Source organism: Mytilus trossulus, chromosome 12, assembly GCF_036588685.1.
Source record: "Mytilus trossulus isolate FHL-02 chromosome 12, PNRI_Mtr1.1.1.hap1, whole genome shotgun sequence".
NCBI classification, from domain to species: Eukaryota; Metazoa; Mollusca; class Bivalvia; order Mytilida; family Mytilidae; genus Mytilus; species Mytilus trossulus.
The window spans coordinates 45,662,344-45,680,754 of NC_086384.1; the positions used below are offsets into that span (position 1 = coordinate 45,662,344).

Consider the following 18,411-nt stretch of genomic DNA (forward strand, 5'->3'; position numbering starts at 1 on the left):
TTCAAATTTAACGGAATATCCGTGACACTCTGGTTTACTTTTTCTCTTGTTTAGTTTGAAGCATATCGCTATTGTATAAATCTATGTTATGATTAAGGGGTTTGATAGTGTTTATTGTCCTTTAACTGTTGAAAATGTTAATCTTACAATTTTGAAAAAAAGTTACCCACATCCGAAAATAAAGTTACGGACAGTCTGATTATTTTTAACTTGTAAGTTACGGACATCTTATGCATTTTTTAAAAGTTGGCCTTGCGTTAAAGTGAAGTCAAAATTAACGAATTTGAAGTGATGGTAGGTGATTTCTTTATTCAAAAAGCCTATCAATATTTACATAGATCATGAAAAACGTTGCAAAAAGTATATTTCGTATCAACTGTCATCTCAACGAGTTTAGAGTCCGCCATCTTGGGCTGTGGGTAACTTAAGTTACCCACGGCCGTTTAAGCACAGTGACTATATATTCTTTCATGATACGGCATGCTTTGGTTTTATTTTTGACAAAATTTTGCAAAAATCGCTCTAGATTTCGCTTTAATTTATACTTAATTTCTCTCAAACTACTAAGCTGATTAAAACAAAACTTGTTAATTTAGTGATCAAAGTGAGTGAAATACATGTTTGTCATCTATAATGACTGAAATATTTGGACAGAGACATATAATACTGTATTATATGTCTCTGATTTGGATTATGAAGCACCTTATCCTACATCACCAAATTATTGTCATGTCTTACTTAACTCATTACTGTAATATGAATAGCATGTGCTAAAAATATATTTCGATTTGACTGTTGCAAGTTCTTCTTGACATGTTGTCTCCTGAAGTGTGTGAAGTACTTATTTCCATGTGTAAAAAATATTGATCGTAAACGATCGTAAATATATATATGAAAGCTTGGCAAGTGGAATACGAAAACCCGGAAATATCACCGTTGCCGTTTTTTACACTATGACGCAACTCATCCATGGACGCTCGTCTGCTGCTGAATTCATGTTTTACAGTTGAAAAGAATGGAAAGAAATATAGTAGTCCGATAGATAATACGAGGACCTCTTGTTTTTCAAAACTGTTGGGTCAAACAGTTATTGTAAACAGATAAATTGAAATGGATAGCTTGTCGATTAACTGGAAGAAAGCGGTAAACGAAACGCACACAAACAAGAAAGTTGTGTTTCTTTTTGATGAAATACATACCCACTATTTTGTACTTGGAAAGCACAACGAAAGGTAAATATTATCATGCACATATTTAAGAAGATGCTAGTTGTGTACTATTCACGAAAAAAACATTTGACTTTATAAATTTCATCGCATGCAAACCCGAAAATCAGTCAAAGACAAAGTCAGCTGACATAGCTGCGGAAACGTAGCTCTTCTTCTTTAATAGGCCATGGAAAAACAATTGGTGATTTCGTCTAACCTGACCCACTGCCAAAAGGGCCTAGTTTTTTAGCAACCCTTTCTATAAATGTTCCCACACTTGTTGGTTAAGCTATCATGCAAGTTAGTTTTATTGGAAAGGGGGGTGCTTAGATGTTATTTGAAAAATATGCGTGACTGGATTTCTGTACAAGTTATAAAAAAACTAAAATTAATGTAAAGACTTACTTGTATAATAAACCAGGAACGAAAATATTGAAAAATTAACTGACAGGGCAGATATTTCAATTTTTAAAAATATTGAAAAATTAACTGACAGGACAGATATTTCATTTTTTTAAAAAACACAGGATTATATTTTTATTGTAGCCCCACCCCGTAAAAGTCAAGTGGTGGCTTACTTATTACCAACACGCCCTGCTTTTAAATTGCTCCACTTATAAAAAGGGTTTAATCTGTAAAAATATACTCCTTCTAAGAATGGCCTCGCCCAACTTGGGTAAAATCAAAATGAATATAATCATGATAATCAAGGATTTGTATAGTATACATATACAAATCCTTGATATAATATATAAAAGAATAAAGGTCTGCAAACTTGCCCTTATTTACATAAATTTGTACTTATGTAGACTACATAGTCCAAATAATTATGACTTCTTGAAAGGCTTTTACACAGTCGCCATATATCAGTATTTTTATGGCCCCCCAACTTAGTTGGGGGGGGGGGGGGGGCATATAGCATATTTAGTTTTACCCTTGTTCGAAATTCCGTCATTCGGCAACAAACCATTATACCAAGTTTTTTTTCTAAACACCTTCAGATATTAGCTCATTGAACTTTTTATATTATTTATATTAACAAGAGCAACACACACACACACACATGTTGGTGTATGAATACACAACGTAGGAGTGGGCGTGTCGCCATAAAAATTGACAACATTGAAAATAAAAATTATACTTTTAACCAATCAGAAGACAGTGAATACTTCAAATTTATTTATCGGAGATTGGTATTACATTGGCATAGTCGTTGTCGTCCAAAGACATTTGGTTTTCACACTCTAACTTAAGTAAAAGTAAATAGAAATCTTTGAAATATAAACACAAGGTTCATGACCATAAAAGGAAGGTTGGGATGTTTTTGGGTGTTTTGGTCTCAACAGTTTAGGAATTAGGGGCCAAAAAGGCCCAAATAAGCATTTTCCTATGTTTTCGCACAGTTACTAAAGTACAAGTAAACAGAAATCTATGAAATTTTAACATACGGTCTATGACCACAAAAGAAGGTTGGGATGGATTTTGGGAGCTTTAGTCCCAACAGTTTAGGAACTAGGGGTAAAAAAAAACAGGTCCCAAAATAAGCATTTCCTTGGTGTTTGCACAATATAAACTTTAGTATAAGTTAATATAAATCTATGAAATTTAAAAAAAAAGGTTTATGACCACAAAAGGAAGATTTGGATTTGATTTTGAGAGTTCCCAATTAATTAGGGTCCAAAAGGGTCCAAAATTAAACTTTGTTTGATTTCATTAAAAAATGAATTATTAGGGTTCTTTGATATACCAAATCTAACCGTGTATACAGATTCTTAATTTTTGGTCCTATTGAAAGGGTCCAAAATTAAACTTTAGCTTGATTTTCACAAAAATTGGTACAAATCAGGGTCCAAAATTATTATATTCAGTATTGTGCAATAGCAATAAATCTTTAATTGCACAGTATTGTGCAATAGCAAGAAATTGTCAATTGCACAGTAGTGCGCAATATCAAGAAATCTTCAATTGCACAGTATTGCGCAATAATAAGAAATATCTTGTTACACTAAATTGAAAAATAGCAAGAAATTTTCAATTGCACAGTATTGCGCAATAGCAAGAAATATTCAATTGCACAGTATTGTCATGTTTTCAAATTAGTCTACATTAAGGTCGAAAGTGTAAAAAATTAAACTTTGTTTGATTTCAACAAAAAATGGGGTTCTTCAATATATGCTTAATCTATTAAAAGCGTCAAAGAAAAAAATAATAGTCTTTCAAGACGTCACACTTACATTTTGTATTTGGACACCTATATACTACCCAGAAATTAGAAAACACTGATACAAAAATAAAAAATACAAATTTAATATATACATGAATGATATCTATTGATTTAAAATGATGTGTTATTTCTTAAACAATGATTGGAGATTCATATTTATTATTAAATTATTATGTAATTTATGTATTTATTTACTGTATCATAATCCAATATAATCTATTTGGACTTTTTTTTAGCTGACTCGAAATCATGCTGTTTGGGCCCTCGTGTACAAAGTACATAGGAAGTGGACTCCTTGAGAAGGTGAAAGGTCTGCTTTACATGTACGTAATGTTTATATAAAAATACAAAAATGTGGTGATAGTGAATGAGAAAATAGAAGAATTTTTTAAAGTGTAAATTCACTTTTTTAGCTCACCTGGCCCTTAAGTGAGCTTATGCCATCACTTGGCGTCCGTCGTCGTTGTAAACTATTTCAAGAATCTTCTCCTCTGAAACTACTAGGCCAAATACTTCCAAACTTTAACTGAATGTTCAACAAACATGGTCGCCATTGCTAAAAGTTTTAGAGCATCTAGTATAAATTTTATATTTCATTTCCTTGAATGTCAAGAAACATAGCTCCTATGGCTAAAATAGAACATAGGAGAAATGATTTTTTTTTGCTTTTGAAGAAAATAGGATGATTCAAAGAACATTTAAATAAATTGAAAAGCCAAAATAATCATTAATGAGAGATTTAACCAAAAAAATTATGGTGAGCGATTCAGGCTCTTGAGAGCCTCTTGTTCCACTCCTATTGCCCTAATAAATCTGTCATATTGTAATGATAAGGCCATGACAAATTAATTTTGGTTTCCCCTAACATGGGAAAATTTTAAAGAACCGGCAGGCAGGTTTTTTTTTTTTTTTGTAACCATCCATAATTTTGTATCTATATTGTTTCTACAGCGGAACTTTAATCTTGCATACTTCCAACACACTTTTAGTTGTCTTTTTTTTTTTTTTTTTTTTTCACAAAATAATTGAATGTAGACCCGGCGGTAAAACAGTGACCCGGTTGGGTTAGGGGAAACCATGAATTATTTTCCCATGGCCTAATAATATTTTAATTACGTAACTATTTTCAAAATAAAATATTGTTTAACGAGAAAAAAAAACTCTCCACCAGATATCAGTTGACATTGAAGTTAACTGTTAACAACAATAGGTCACTTTACATCCTTCAACAATGAACCAATACTGCATATTCAGGTTTTAAAGACCCTATTTGAGAATCACAAATTTGTTAATCAATTCAAACAATTGATACAAACTAAAAGACTGATCATGATTTATACAATGCAAAATATAAAAAATGCAGAACAAAAAAACAAAATATGATAAACAGCAACGAAAGACAAATGGAACCACTGAATTACACTAAAAGGCTTCTGAACATGGGACAGACCCATTCAAAAGGTTGTGGTGGGGCTAGACTAGTAGTTTGTGGTGTCAAACCCACGTCCTTTAATTGGGGGCTGGTCAATTTTTCTCATTTCAGATTTCATAAATAAAAAGAAAATTTCTTCAAACATTTTTTTAAGAGGATTATAATATTCAACAGCATAGTGAATTGCTCAAAGGCAAATTTTTGTATTAAGTTCATTAGACCACATTCATCCTGTTTCAGAAACCTACATTGTATGCTGTGTCGTCAACTATTTAGTCACAATCCAAATTTAGAGCTGAATCCAGCTTGAATGGTGTGTCCATACTTGCCTTAGCCATTCAGGGTTCAACCTCTGCGGTTGTATAAAGCTTACCCTGCGGAGCATCTGGTTGGCTTATATAAATACATGTATCACTGAAACAATATTGCATTCAGAGCAAATCTGACCTGAGGTTAAAATGTTCACCAGGTTAAGAAGATCTATCATTTTTTTCAGGGAAAGTTTGTTGGTCTAGCTTAAAAGATCAAAACTAATATCAGCCAATTTTGCTAGATCAAATATTAAATGCAATTTTGGCAGATAATATAAAGTCTTTATTTCATTAAACATTATTTCTTTTAGCATTTTCAATGGATGTACAAGTACAAGTACTTTGAGAAGTAGGAGAAGCTAATCAACAGGACAGAATTCATTTGGGTCATTGCTGTCTAGATTATATAGTGGATTCATAGATAATCGAATAGATTTATGTGCATATGAGCACAGAGGAGCAGTAGTCAATGAATAATTTTGTGAGGAGAGGTATGTCTATATTAAAAATGACGACTTTATTTGATATAAATTTTGTTCTCTTTTCAAATGCGGTAAATCATGTACATGTAGTTTCCAAGATTTGTTTTAAAATTTTAAGTCATAGAGTTCCAAGTTTTGATTCTTGTTGTGGGCAAGTTTGAAAATTATCCATGTTAACAGTTAGAAGTGAGAAATTATTTTTTTTACAAAACCATAAACAATTTGTTGAGATTGATGATGAGGTCAGTTTAAGGAAAGCAAGAAATAAGTTATAATGGTAAAGTAATTAATATTGTGCAATTGTAATAATAAAATAGGGTTATTGCATGAAAATTGTCCTGATAAGAATTTTATATTGCACGAGCTTGCAAGTGCAAAAAAAAAGATTTATGTTCTACAAGGGACAATATTTCCCAATATTCATGCAATAATTTTGAAGATTTATTGCACTGGGTCAGTGAAATATTAGAATTTATTGCACGCTAACTATTGGTTACTTTCTGTTGGAAATATTATATTTCTATGCAATAATTCTCCTTAGTGCTTAACTTCAATGTTGACAAGTTTCTAATTTCTTGATACAGGTCTGAATTTGGATTGTAAATAAATATTTGACATATTATAGGTTTCTGAATAAATGTAGTCAAAGAACTTGAAATTGGTTACACAGCTACTTTTGCATTGGTACGTACTATATCTGAACCAAAAATATGTAGTACTGGAAATATTTAGTACCATTTAGTTACTTTAAAATTATCATAATATTAAGTTCCTTTATTTTACAGTACTTGATTTGTAATTGAAAATTAAGTTCTACAGTACTTATTTATATGACCCCAAAATATTTTTGGGATCATATAATGGTATGATGTCATCTGCGTCATCATCGTCTGAAGACACACAGGTTTACGGATAATAACTTTAGTTTAAGGATCTTCATGAAACTTTTTCAGAAGGTTCAATACCTCAAAAGGAAGGTTGGGATTGATTTTGGGGATGATGGTCCCAACTGATTAGGAATTAGGGGCTCAAAAGGGGCCCAATTAAGCATTTTCTACTTTCAGTATAATAACTTATGTAGAAGTATTTCAATTGCTCTGAAATCATACCGCAATGTTTAAAACCACAAGTAGAAGGTTTGGACTCATTTAAGGGGTTATGGGGCCAAAGTTTAGGAATTGAGGGCCAAAAAGGGGTCAAAACAATCATTTCTCTAGTTTCAAGACAATAACTTATGTGTAATTGTATGGATCTCTCTGAAATTGTACCACAATGTACCATATAACAAAGGAGAGGCTGGGATTAAGTTTTGATTTATTGCCTATAATATGTAGGAATTAGGCCTAAATTAAAATATTGTTTGTTTGCCCTTTTCCGACCCTATGTTTTGAAACAGGGTAGGTAGGTAGGTAAAATATTTTATTTTTTTCCCAAAAAAAATAACTTGGCTCGGTATATTATTTGTCATGGGTAGGCAGGTAGATATAATATTTTATTTTATAGATACAAACTCTGCATAATGTAATTTGTGTCCGTTTTGTTTTTGCAAATAAGTTTTCTGGGACAATTAGTTTATAAAAAAAAATATCACGTAGAATGTGAAGCTAATTCATATGCACTACTATTTTGTTTTCAAATATCAAAATATAGAGCTGTGCCGCATATCTTCAACGTTTATATGCCTGGAACTTTGAAGAGTTTGAACTTGCACTTACATTCTGTACTATGTACCTTGTATGCTTACCTCAAGATTTTCTGTAAAAGATAACTTTGTACTGATAAGATATGTCCGGACAGACGTACATTACTAGTAGAAAAAGTCCCTAGAGTGTTTCCAATAAAAATGCTACAAGACTTAAAACTCTGACAATTGTCACGACTCACGTATTTTACATCGCATTTATAAATGACCTGTATGGAAAACTTGGCGATTTTACTGCCAGATATTCTCCACTTTACAGGGTTTTGTCACTTTTGGTTCATGTCAGATATAAATAATATAGCGACATCGTTAACATAATCATCCTGATCTGCGGATCACAAAAGGCCATCCCTACATAGAATACAACGTCCGTTTACAAATAAGTTTGTACACACGTTGATGATTTTGTATCAAACGAACTTTTTTGTAAATGAAACCTGCTCTTTAAGTATAAAGGTACAGAGTAGCGTACGTCATATCATGGAAGCGTTCACATGCTGAACATCTATTTCAAACAAATGCTTTGAAACTTCAATTGCAAGTTTTCATGTCAAACGCTCAGGTGATACCAAACAGACTGGACCTTATAACTTAAAGATAAAACCCGAGAATTCCGGGTAAAATAGTTTTGAGCGGGAAATACAAATATAAGATTTTTGGTAGGAACGAAAAAATAAAATAAAATAAAATCTTGCTGGTAAATACAAATAAAAGATTTTCAGGCGCAACGAATTTATAGGGTCGGTCGGTAAAGGGCAAACAATCAATATTTTAATTTAAGCCTTAGTGTTCAAAAAAGGGCCAAAAAGAAGCATGTTTCTAGTTTTCAAACAATCATGACAATTACTTGTGTTTAAGTGTATGGATCTCTCTGAAATTAAGTCAGAGCATCGGTTCATACTACATGTAGTTTTTGTCTGGACTTCTTGATTAATTTATATATATATACAATTTTAGCTTGTTACCAAATGAAAGGAAAGGACAGTATTGACAAGGATTGATATCACTGGTGAACATGTATGTCATGTAGGTGTGAAAGTCCTGCAAAACAGAACTGATATCAAAGTAAGTTCATCTGTAGAATTGCAGTTAATTTAGATACTTTGATGTTATCTTCCTTAAACTGTACATGTACACTGTTAGTTATTTTTCTCACTTTCTGATTCAATGCATGCATCAAGCCTTACTCTGCTCCCCTCCTACTGCTCCATACACACACACTTGAGATGTCAGAAATTCAGACTATCATAGCATTTAAATTACAAACTTTCCTAGTCAGACGTATTGATAAGTAAACGTTGTAATCATTTAGAAAACTTTAAAATATTTGCCACTGGAAGTTAAAATAAGGAAAAAAATCAACCAATTAATGATTTTGCATTAATTAACAGAATAAATTTGCAAACATATAGCAATTTATTGAATTAGATTATGTAAATGGATAAACCCTTCACGCTTTTTCAATGAACCAGACTCAACCAATAATTATACTGCAATCAGCTATTTTACTATACAGATAAAGCTATATGTATAAACGTTAGCTTTATACATCAATGACCTCAACTAACCTATAAGCCCCGCCTCCTTTCCGGACCTACGTCACGACCATGACAACGTAAAGTAACAATGGTCAAACTTTTATTAATTTTTAACTTTTATGTCTTCACATTGGATATTTATATACCATGTATATCAAATGTTATTAATTAAGTTCATTTTCCCTTTCTAATTCCTTAACTTCAGTAGAAAGACAATATCATGAATATAGGTATAGTGTCTTGATATATGAAATTTATTTGTATTCGGCACAAAACGGGAAAATGCTCGGTAGAACCTCGCATTTTCCCGTTTCTATGCCTCATACAAATAAATTTCATATTTCAAGACACTATACGTAAATTGTCTAAATATAAAGAGATGAGGTATGATCCTCAATGTGTCATTTAAAAGACCAATGGACATTATTATATATATACATGATATAATATAATGCTATTTCACACTTTCATTTTTTGTCAAAACATAGCGATAAGTATTTCTATTCTTGGCAGTGATGTTAATGATTTGTATAAAGTTTTATATTTTATAAGGTAGAAGATCTGGCCTTGAAGTCATTAAACCTTTTAGTCAGTTATTATACGACCGCAAAATTTGAAAAATTTATTGCTATCACGTTGGCGTCGTCGTCGTCCAAATACTTTTAGTTTTCGCACTCTAACTTTAGTAAAAGTGAATAGAATTTTCGCACTCTAACTTTAGTAAAAGTGAATAGAAATCTATGAAATTTTAACACAAGGTTTATGACCACAAAAGGAAGGTTGGGATTGTTTTTAAGAGTTTTGATCCCAATATTTTAGGAATTAGGGGCCAAAAAGGGCCCAATTTGCATTTTCTTGTTTTTTGCACAGTAACTTTAGTAAAAGTAAATAGTAATCTATGGAATTTTGACACAAGGTTTATGACCACAAAAGAAAGGTTGGGATTGATTTTGGGAGTTTTGGTTCTAACAGTTTAGGAATTAGGGGCCAAAAAGGGGTCCAAATAAGCATTTTTCTTGGTTTTCCCACCATAACTTTAGTATTAGTGAATAGAAATCTATAAAATTTAAACACAAGGTTTATGACCATTAAATGAAGGTTGGTATTGATTTTTTGGAGTTTTGGACATAACAGTTTAGGTGTAAGGGGCCCAAAGGGTCCAAAATTAAACTTTGTTTGATTTCATAAAAATTGAATAATTGGGATTCTTTGATATGCCGAATCTAACTGTGTATGTAGATTCTTAATTTTTGATCCCGTATTTAAATTGGTCTACATTAAGGTCCAAAGGGTCCAAAATTCAACTTAGTTTGATTTTGACAAAAATTGAATCCTTGGGGTTTTTTGATATGCTGAATCTAAAATTGTACTTAGATTTTTGATTATTGGCCCAGTTTTCAAGTTGGTCCAAATCGGGGTCCAAAATCAAACTTTGTTTGATATCATAAAAAAATAAATAAATGGGGTTCTTTGATATGCCAAATCTAACTGTGTATGTAGATTCTTATTTTTTGGTCCTGTTTTCAAATTGGTCTACATTAAAGTCTAAAGGGTCCAAAATTAAACTTAGTTTGATTTTAACAAAAATTGAATTCTTGGGGTTCTTTGATATGCTGAATCCAAACATGTACTTTGATTTTTGATTATAGGCCCAGTTTTCAAGTTGGTCCAAATCAGGATCTAAAATTATAATATGAAGCTATTGTGCAATAGCAAGAAATTTTCCATTGCACAGTATTGTGCAATAGCAAGAAATTTTCCATTGCAAAGTATTGTGCAATAGCAAGAAATCTTCTATTGCACAATACTGCAAGTCTTTTCAATTGCACAGTATTGCACAATAGCAAGAAAAATCTAATTGCACAATATTATGCAATAGCAAGACATTTTTTAATTGGTGTTATCTTTCTTCGTCCAGAATAGTAGTTGAATCAACTTAAATCTTTGTTTTATACAATATACAATGTATATTCACTTTTTACTACCAACTAATAAATTAAAACAATCTTTACCATTCAGTGATAACAAGCATTTTTGTAATACTTTTAGTAACTTTACCTTTATTTTTAAGATTTTAAGCATAAAATACATGGTCAACATGTGCACTCTTAGGTCTTGTTGAGGCACAGGTTACCTATGAGATGTATGCTTAACATGCTTTCACAATTTTGTAAATACTTGTTCAACCTACAGCTTGTATTTAATAAAAGCTCTTCCTAGTTAGGTTTATGGTAGTTTAATCATAATTCCTCCATCATTTGCCCATTGTTTGAGTAATCTATTGATACTGTTTCTGCACATTGGTATATGAGACAGTGAGTACATACACAACTTTCTTTTAAGATTTCTTAAAAGGAAAGGCTTACATTAGTTTGACAGCAACCTTACAACAAAAAGTACAATAAACATGGACATGACAGCAGTTTTTACACAACCCCCAAAAATCACATCATCGTACGATATTGAAAATAAAATTAAAAAATGTTCCAATATTATTAGGGGGGAGGTCAATTTGCAACAGCATAGTGTAGTGCACAAAAGCAAAAAAATGGATATAAATTCAAATCAGATATCTAATTAAAGTTCTTTGACTCCGTTTATCATATTTATTCTTTGTCAGAGAAACCTATTATTTGTCAAATATTTAGTTACAATCAAAATTCTGACCTGTATCAAGTGCTAATATTTTGTCCATTTTTTCCCCAACTGTTCAGGGTTTGACCTCAGCACTCCTATCTCTGCACTTGGCAAAACAACTTATTTTAACATGCTAAACTAACATTTTGCAATAGGCATATATGTTGTAGGCTGTTTGGGACCTCTTAAGTGTATTACACTATTAATTATTATAACATTACTTCATGGAAGTTAGATTTTATATTTTTTTTATGAATATTTAATTTCAGATACCATCCACAGTGAATATGGTGAAGAATAACCAATACATGTACCATGAATACAGGACATGGAAGACCTCACAAACTTGGGAGTTTTACAAAAAATAGAACATTTAAATTTACAAAGAAGACATTTATTTTGACATTCATAGACTTGGAAAGTAAAGAAATTAGAATGTGAATAAAAATCCTTGGAAATAAAATTTTGAACTTTGAAGAAGATTGATGTTTGTTTTAAGAAAGTTTGAAGAAAAAGGATACATTCAAAACTGTAAAAAGGAAACATTTCATTATTCTCAATTTATACTCTGGAGATCAATTACTCTTGATATATAATTTAAAAAAGATCCTATAAAAGTAAGGAAATTTGGTTGAATTGCCAATGAGAAAAATATCAAACAGAGTTCACATGATGTGAGCAATTATAGGTCACCATATGTCCTCCAACAATGAAAAAACCCAACTATAAAGTGTGTTGTGAAAAGGTTTGGACATGACAAATTGAGAAACTAAGAGCCTTATTTTATCAAGTTAATACATGAAAGCAAAGTATGAACCAAAGACCAGCACTGAAATACTTCTGATTATTGTTGATTTACTCTTGAATATTCATGCAGAATGTTTAAAAAGATTTTAAATCAGAGTTATCATCAATATTCAACTTGTTAAACAACAAGTGGCGTACTGTATGACAGAAAGTTCTATGTCAAAATCCTTGTATTTGTATTGCACCAGAAACAAATTGTAGATAGAACACTAGGATACTATAAGGAAATGTAGATAAAAAGTATCATCACCTTAAAATAAAGAAAAGCATTTTGTCATTGACAATTCCATCAAAAGTCTCAGCAATACAATGCAACTGTTACATACAAATCAAACTATACTATATACTATAATAAGTGTGTAATATATTCTACAATAAGTGTATTATATACTATAATATACAATATATTATAATGCATAATAATAATAGACGTTATACGTCCGTGGTACAAAACATCCGTATTACGGTCGTGGTACTAAACGTCCGTATTACGGACGTGGTACTAAATATCCGTATTACGGACGTTTAACAGACGTTTTACGGATGAAAAGCAACGGACGTTTTACGTCCGTGGTACTATTCGTCCGTAGACGTGCCGTATAATACGGACGTATTACGGATTTTTTACGGACGTAAAACATCCGTAGCTATTTTACCTGTGTATAGGTGACTCAATAAAGAATCAGAATTTTGCATTGAGATATTGAAATTTTTTATATTTTTTTGTTTTCTGACAACAGCAGAAGGTCACCAACAGGTCTTCAATGCAGCGAGAAATTCCCGCACCCGCATGCGTCCTTCAGCTTGCTCTTCACAAATATATTATACTAGTTCAGTGATAATGAACGCCAAACTAAACTCCAAATTATACATCAGGAACTAAACGTTGAAATAATACAAGACTAACAAAAGCCAGCGGCTCCTGACTTGGGACAGGCGCAAAAAAATAACTGATTTTGTAAAGATTGGATTTGTAAATGGTTTAACGTTGCCTCCAGTTAGGATACATTACCGTTGGTCCTAACAACTATGTTACTGCAATTCAGAAGAATTATTTGCGATGTTTAATTTTTGCCAAAAGTATAACAGAATACGTGAATAAATAAACATTTGCTTTTTGGAATGTATATAGCATGATTAATAGGCAATACTAAAATTGCAATACTTTATTTCGTGTTGCTGTAGACTATTCATCAATCACAAAACCAAACTACGCGAGAATCAACTAATTTACAATGTTTCCATTAACAATTTAAATATGATCTTTACAGTGATTCGACTTTGAACCCCATAATACTACTGTTGTCTTTATTTACGTTCATAAACTTGTGGAAATAAATTAGGAATTCAGTCGTCCATTTAAATTTATAAAATGAAAGGACTTCTATTTCAAGAAAATTCTGTATGTGAGCGTGTAAAACTTAAATAAATATTTTGACTAATAGTTTTTTACCTTTCTGGATCAAATTTTTCAGGTTCAGGCCAGTATTTTGGATTTCTGTGCAGGGCAGATATTGGTATAGTTACATCAGTGTCATTAGGTATAAACAGTCCATTGACCGTGATATCACTTTTGGCGCGTCTGTTAATCCTTCGTAAAAAATAGTACTGATTAATATATATAATTGCAAATATCTATCATTGGCTAACACAGCACTGACCACTTAGTTTGAGAAATCATCATGGTTGACCACTGCTGGACTAGAAATCTGATCAAATATTATCTATTGTGTAAACCCCTGCAACTGAGTTTTATTCTACTGGATATTTTTTTTGTATGAAATTGCGGTGAGGCTAAGATAAAATTGGAAAAAAGGCAGGACAAAACAAGAATGTGTCCAAAGTACATGGATGCCCCACTCGCACTATCATTTTCCATGTTCCATGGTCCGTAAAATTGGATAAACTCTGATTTAGCATTAAATTAGAAAGACTATACTATAGGGAACATATGTACTAAGTTTCACGTTGATTGGACTTCAGCTTCATCAAAAACTACCTTGACCAAAAACTTTAACCTGAAGCAGGACGAACGGACGCACGGACGCACAGACGGACGAACGGAGGCACAGACCAAAAACATAATGCCCCCCCTACTATATTAGGTGGGGCATGAAAATTTGGATGACTGCATTTTCTAGCTAGCCTCCCCATAACTAGAGGGTTTTATTGACCTTTTTGATTATGTGACTTATTTGTAGGTCTTACTTTATTGTCCATTATTGCTGTTTACAGTTTATCTCTATCTATAATAATATTCAAGATAATAACCAAAAGCTGCAAAATTTTCTGAAAATTACCAATTTTGGGGCAGCAACCCAACAACAGGTTGTCCGATTCATCTGTAAATTTTAGAGCTGATAAACAAATTTACAGATTTGCTCTTTATGCTTTGGTTTTTGAGTAATAAGCCAAAAACTGCATTTTACCCATATGTTTCTATTTTTTGCCGTGGCTGCCATCTTGATTGGTTGACCGGGTCACCGGACACATCTTTTAAACTATATACCTCAATGATGTTTGTGGCCAAGATTGGTTTGATTTGGCCCAGTAGTTTCAGAGATGAACATTTTTGTAAAAGTTAACGACGACGACGCCGTACGTCGGACGCAAAAGTGATGTGAACAGCTCACTTGGCCCCTTCGGGCCAGGTGAGCTAAAAAAGCTATAAAGGCCAAATAAAGTACAATTTATAACAGGTTTTTGCATAATATTCTTTTCCGTCAACCTTGTGTATATGAATTCAATATTAAACTTGACACCTTTTGGTTACAAAATATTTTGATCATTTGTTGTGTCCGAGGTTTTCCTGTTTACTATTATTTTAATAATAAAGTTGAATTTCAAGGATATAATTTGGAAAAAGTGAACCTTGTCCTTTATTAAATTGTTTCTAGTTAAAATGTTGTCAAGAAACAAACATACTACGTTATCAAATAGTTTATTTTTTTTGGCAGCAAATCTATCCATTTGTGCACTCGAGTAAATGTTGGAATTAGTCTTTGTCAAGTGTAAATAGGTTTTCTTTAATGCGACGGTAATATTTCGTCAAAACTCGAACTGGTAATGTGTGAAATTCACTAATTTAAACATTTTCTTTTATATAAGGAGGTGCAAATCCATATAAAGATTTGAATACCAGAACAACTTTCTGATGTTAAAGAACAACTATTGATTTTGTTCTACCGAAGTGCAGTATTTTTCAATATTAATCCAAGCATTGAATCATTTCAATTTTAAGTTTATTTTTAAAAAAAAGTATGTTTTTGTTAAGCCTTGAAGAACCTTATGTAACGTAAAAAAGCATTTTCTTTGAATAAACGAACTTAACTTCAGTTTGTTATTATGCAAGAAGACAGTTTATTTCAAAGTTGTCCAATTTGATCAGGTTCACCTTTGTGTAAAATCATACCTTTATAGATTGAATCAATAATGTCGACTTAAATGCGGGTAAAATAACTTCTGGAGCTCAGTTTTTAATAAGACTATGATGACTTTATAAATGTACTTTTATTAATATTCTTGTAAAAACAATGGTGAAGTTTATATCAAATTTACCTTGGTACTATGGCATACAGACGAAGAACCTCTGCTAGGAACATCTCTAGATACTTCATGTTGGGAAGCGAATCATAGTTGGGAGGTCTCTGTTAAAATAGAGTTTGACATTCTTAACTCAAAAGTGGAACAATTGACAAAGACATGTGTGGAAAAACGAGAAAAAAGACAAATAAGTCCACACAATACTACATAAAAACTATAAATTGAACGACTCCATGCCTTTTCCCGCTTCGAAACAACAGGTATGATTTTTTTTACTGCTGTAGAAGGGTATGTAGATTCTGCTCCACATATCTATAATACTAAAATTACGAGGTCCAATTTGTCAGCCGTCATCACGTGAAAGCGACGAATCAAAGAATTCAACTTTATATACAACTTATATAGTAAAAAGGTGTAGATTAAAAATTACACCACTCCAGGCCCTTTTGTTTTCCACGTAATTAATATTGCCAATAATTAAGAAGTTCCGGGTCGAGTCCGATACCGATACCAATAGTATAATCACCTGTTACTTATCACCTTATCTGTACGTTCCGCATCTGACAGGGGCACCACCAAACAGTGTATGCAGGATTAATATGCTATATACACGGGTCATAATAACAGGGTTGACACTAATAAATTGTCAAATTGTTACCTATTGTAGTATTTTAATCAGTAAGACTTTCTAAGATAACAATACGAATACTAAATATCTGGACTAAAAATAAGGCGTATAGGTACAGTTTTCAATTTGTTAGCGGGCATGAGTGACGTAAAACAGCGAATCAAAGAATTCAACATTATTTATAACGGAAAATGCTGTTGATTTAAAAATACTCCATTCCAGGACCTTTTGTTTTCCAAATAATAAGTATTTATCATGACCAATAATTGATAAGTTCCAGTTCGACGGCTTCAAACAGAAAAATTTGAAAGCAGAGAAAACTGTGTATCTTATAATCGGCATGATTTTATCAGATGACAATACTAATACTAAAGTAAGGCTTGCGCATAGTTATATATTTTAATTCAGTCACGGACCCGCGATGTCACGGGTGTGTTCTAGTGTTACCTATAATGTTTCGCGTGGTAAGTACTAGTAGATATATATATAATTTAAAAGTAAAAAACACAAAAAATCACATCATAAATCGAACATTGTTTCTGTTAGCGATAACGAAAACAATTCTGTCTGATGAACCGCTGGAGATGCGGTGAAAGCGCTAACAGAAACAATGTTCGATTTATGATGTGATTTTTTTGTGTTTTTTACTTTCAAATTATATTTTCTGTACCAAGGACTTTTTATTTATATATATATATATATATATGGTGATAAGTGTGATAAGAAATATACGGATGAAACACTATCAATATTAGTTATAAAGCTTACACAAGTACAAAGTTAAGGAGCATAGATGACTCAAAAATCACCAAAAGTTGTGCCAAATACGGTTACGGGGTGATCTATTCATGGGTAAAGAAAATCTTTTGTTTTTAAAAATGAATATTTGTCAACAGGAAATTTATCAAAATTACCATATAAATGATATTTGTGTCAACACCGAAGTTCTGACTACTGGGCTTGTGATATCCTCGGGACGAAGCGTCCACCAGCAGTGAGTGGTATATCATTTTTATTGATTTGATTCTTCTATCAATAGTACGTTCACTTTCGATCGTTTTGTCGAATAAGCCTGACAATTCTAGTCAATTAGCATTAAAGTCGAATGCACCAGCCATGTGTGGGATTGAAACAGTACTTACACTTTTTAGAACCCATGGCCAACGAGGCCCCATGAAAATGAAATTTTCATACCTTCCCTAGTTCGTTGTCAATTTCAGTAAACAATCTTTCTTGCATATCGGGATGTAAGGCCAAAGCATAGGCGGCAAAGGAAAGAGTGTTCTTTGTTGTATCATAACCAGCTCCAAAAAATATCATGGAATTCGTCAATATTTCATTTTCGTTCATTCCTAAAAAAAAAAAACAGAAATTAATCTGAAGTTGAAGAAATTTAATTCGTAGCTACATGTTCTGGACTTTTCCCCCTGATTTTTGGAAAAGTCATTTGTTTACAAGATAAAGATAACTTGCCCTCATGGAGAAGCCGAGAATGCCACAGGTGTCGGTGCGGTCCATGTTCCTCAGTTCCGCGAAATGAGTTGATTCCTTTTTTATAACCCTTTTTTTTTTTTCATAAAAGCAAGGGTCTAAATGGTTTGAAAATCAGCTATTTATAAAATATACAATAATAAGTATTTTCTAAGGGAACAATTTTTGTTCCCGGTGACTAGTTTTGCTTACATACACAGATTTTGTTTGAAACGTTTTTTTTGTACATGTAGACATTCAAACAAGATAAGTTATATAGTTTTCTTTTTTGCATTGTTTGATATCTTGCAGTCCAGAATGTTTTCATCTTATACTATTTGCTATTAGTTTGCCTACTGTTGAAGGTCTTACGGTGACCCTAAGGTATTTACATGCTCGACCTTTGATATCATAAACAATGTTCTAATT

General features: G+C 32.2%; 1 protein-coding gene and 1 long non-coding RNA gene across 4 annotated transcripts in view; one reads left to right on the forward strand and one right to left on the reverse strand.

Moving 5' to 3' along the window:
- Positions 1–18,411, reverse strand: part of LOC134692672 (cytochrome P450 3A24-like) — a 75,920-nt gene that overhangs the window by 8,788 nt on the left and 48,721 nt on the right. For both annotated transcript variants that reach the window (XM_063553141.1, XM_063553140.1), the window contains 3 exons: positions 17,707–17,864; positions 15,900–15,988; positions 13,795–13,932 (listed from right to left, as the gene is read on the reverse strand). In XM_063553141.1, coding sequence (XP_063409211.1) covers positions 13,795–13,932; positions 15,900–15,988; positions 17,707–17,864 — 385 coding nt within the window. The remainder of the gene's footprint in view (positions 1–13,794; positions 13,933–15,899; positions 15,989–17,706; positions 17,865–18,411) is intronic.
- On the forward strand, positions 913–12,014 carry LOC134692673 (uncharacterized). 2 transcript variants are annotated; one of them, XR_010102253.1, is made up of 6 exons: positions 913–1,232; positions 3,669–3,755; positions 5,487–5,666; positions 6,283–6,341; positions 8,317–8,424; positions 11,804–12,014. It is a non-coding gene; the product is annotated as an uncharacterized LOC134692673 (long non-coding RNA). The 2 variants fall into 2 exon arrangements; XR_010102252.1 differs by lacking the exon at positions 6,283–6,341 and having other exon boundaries at positions 921–1,232.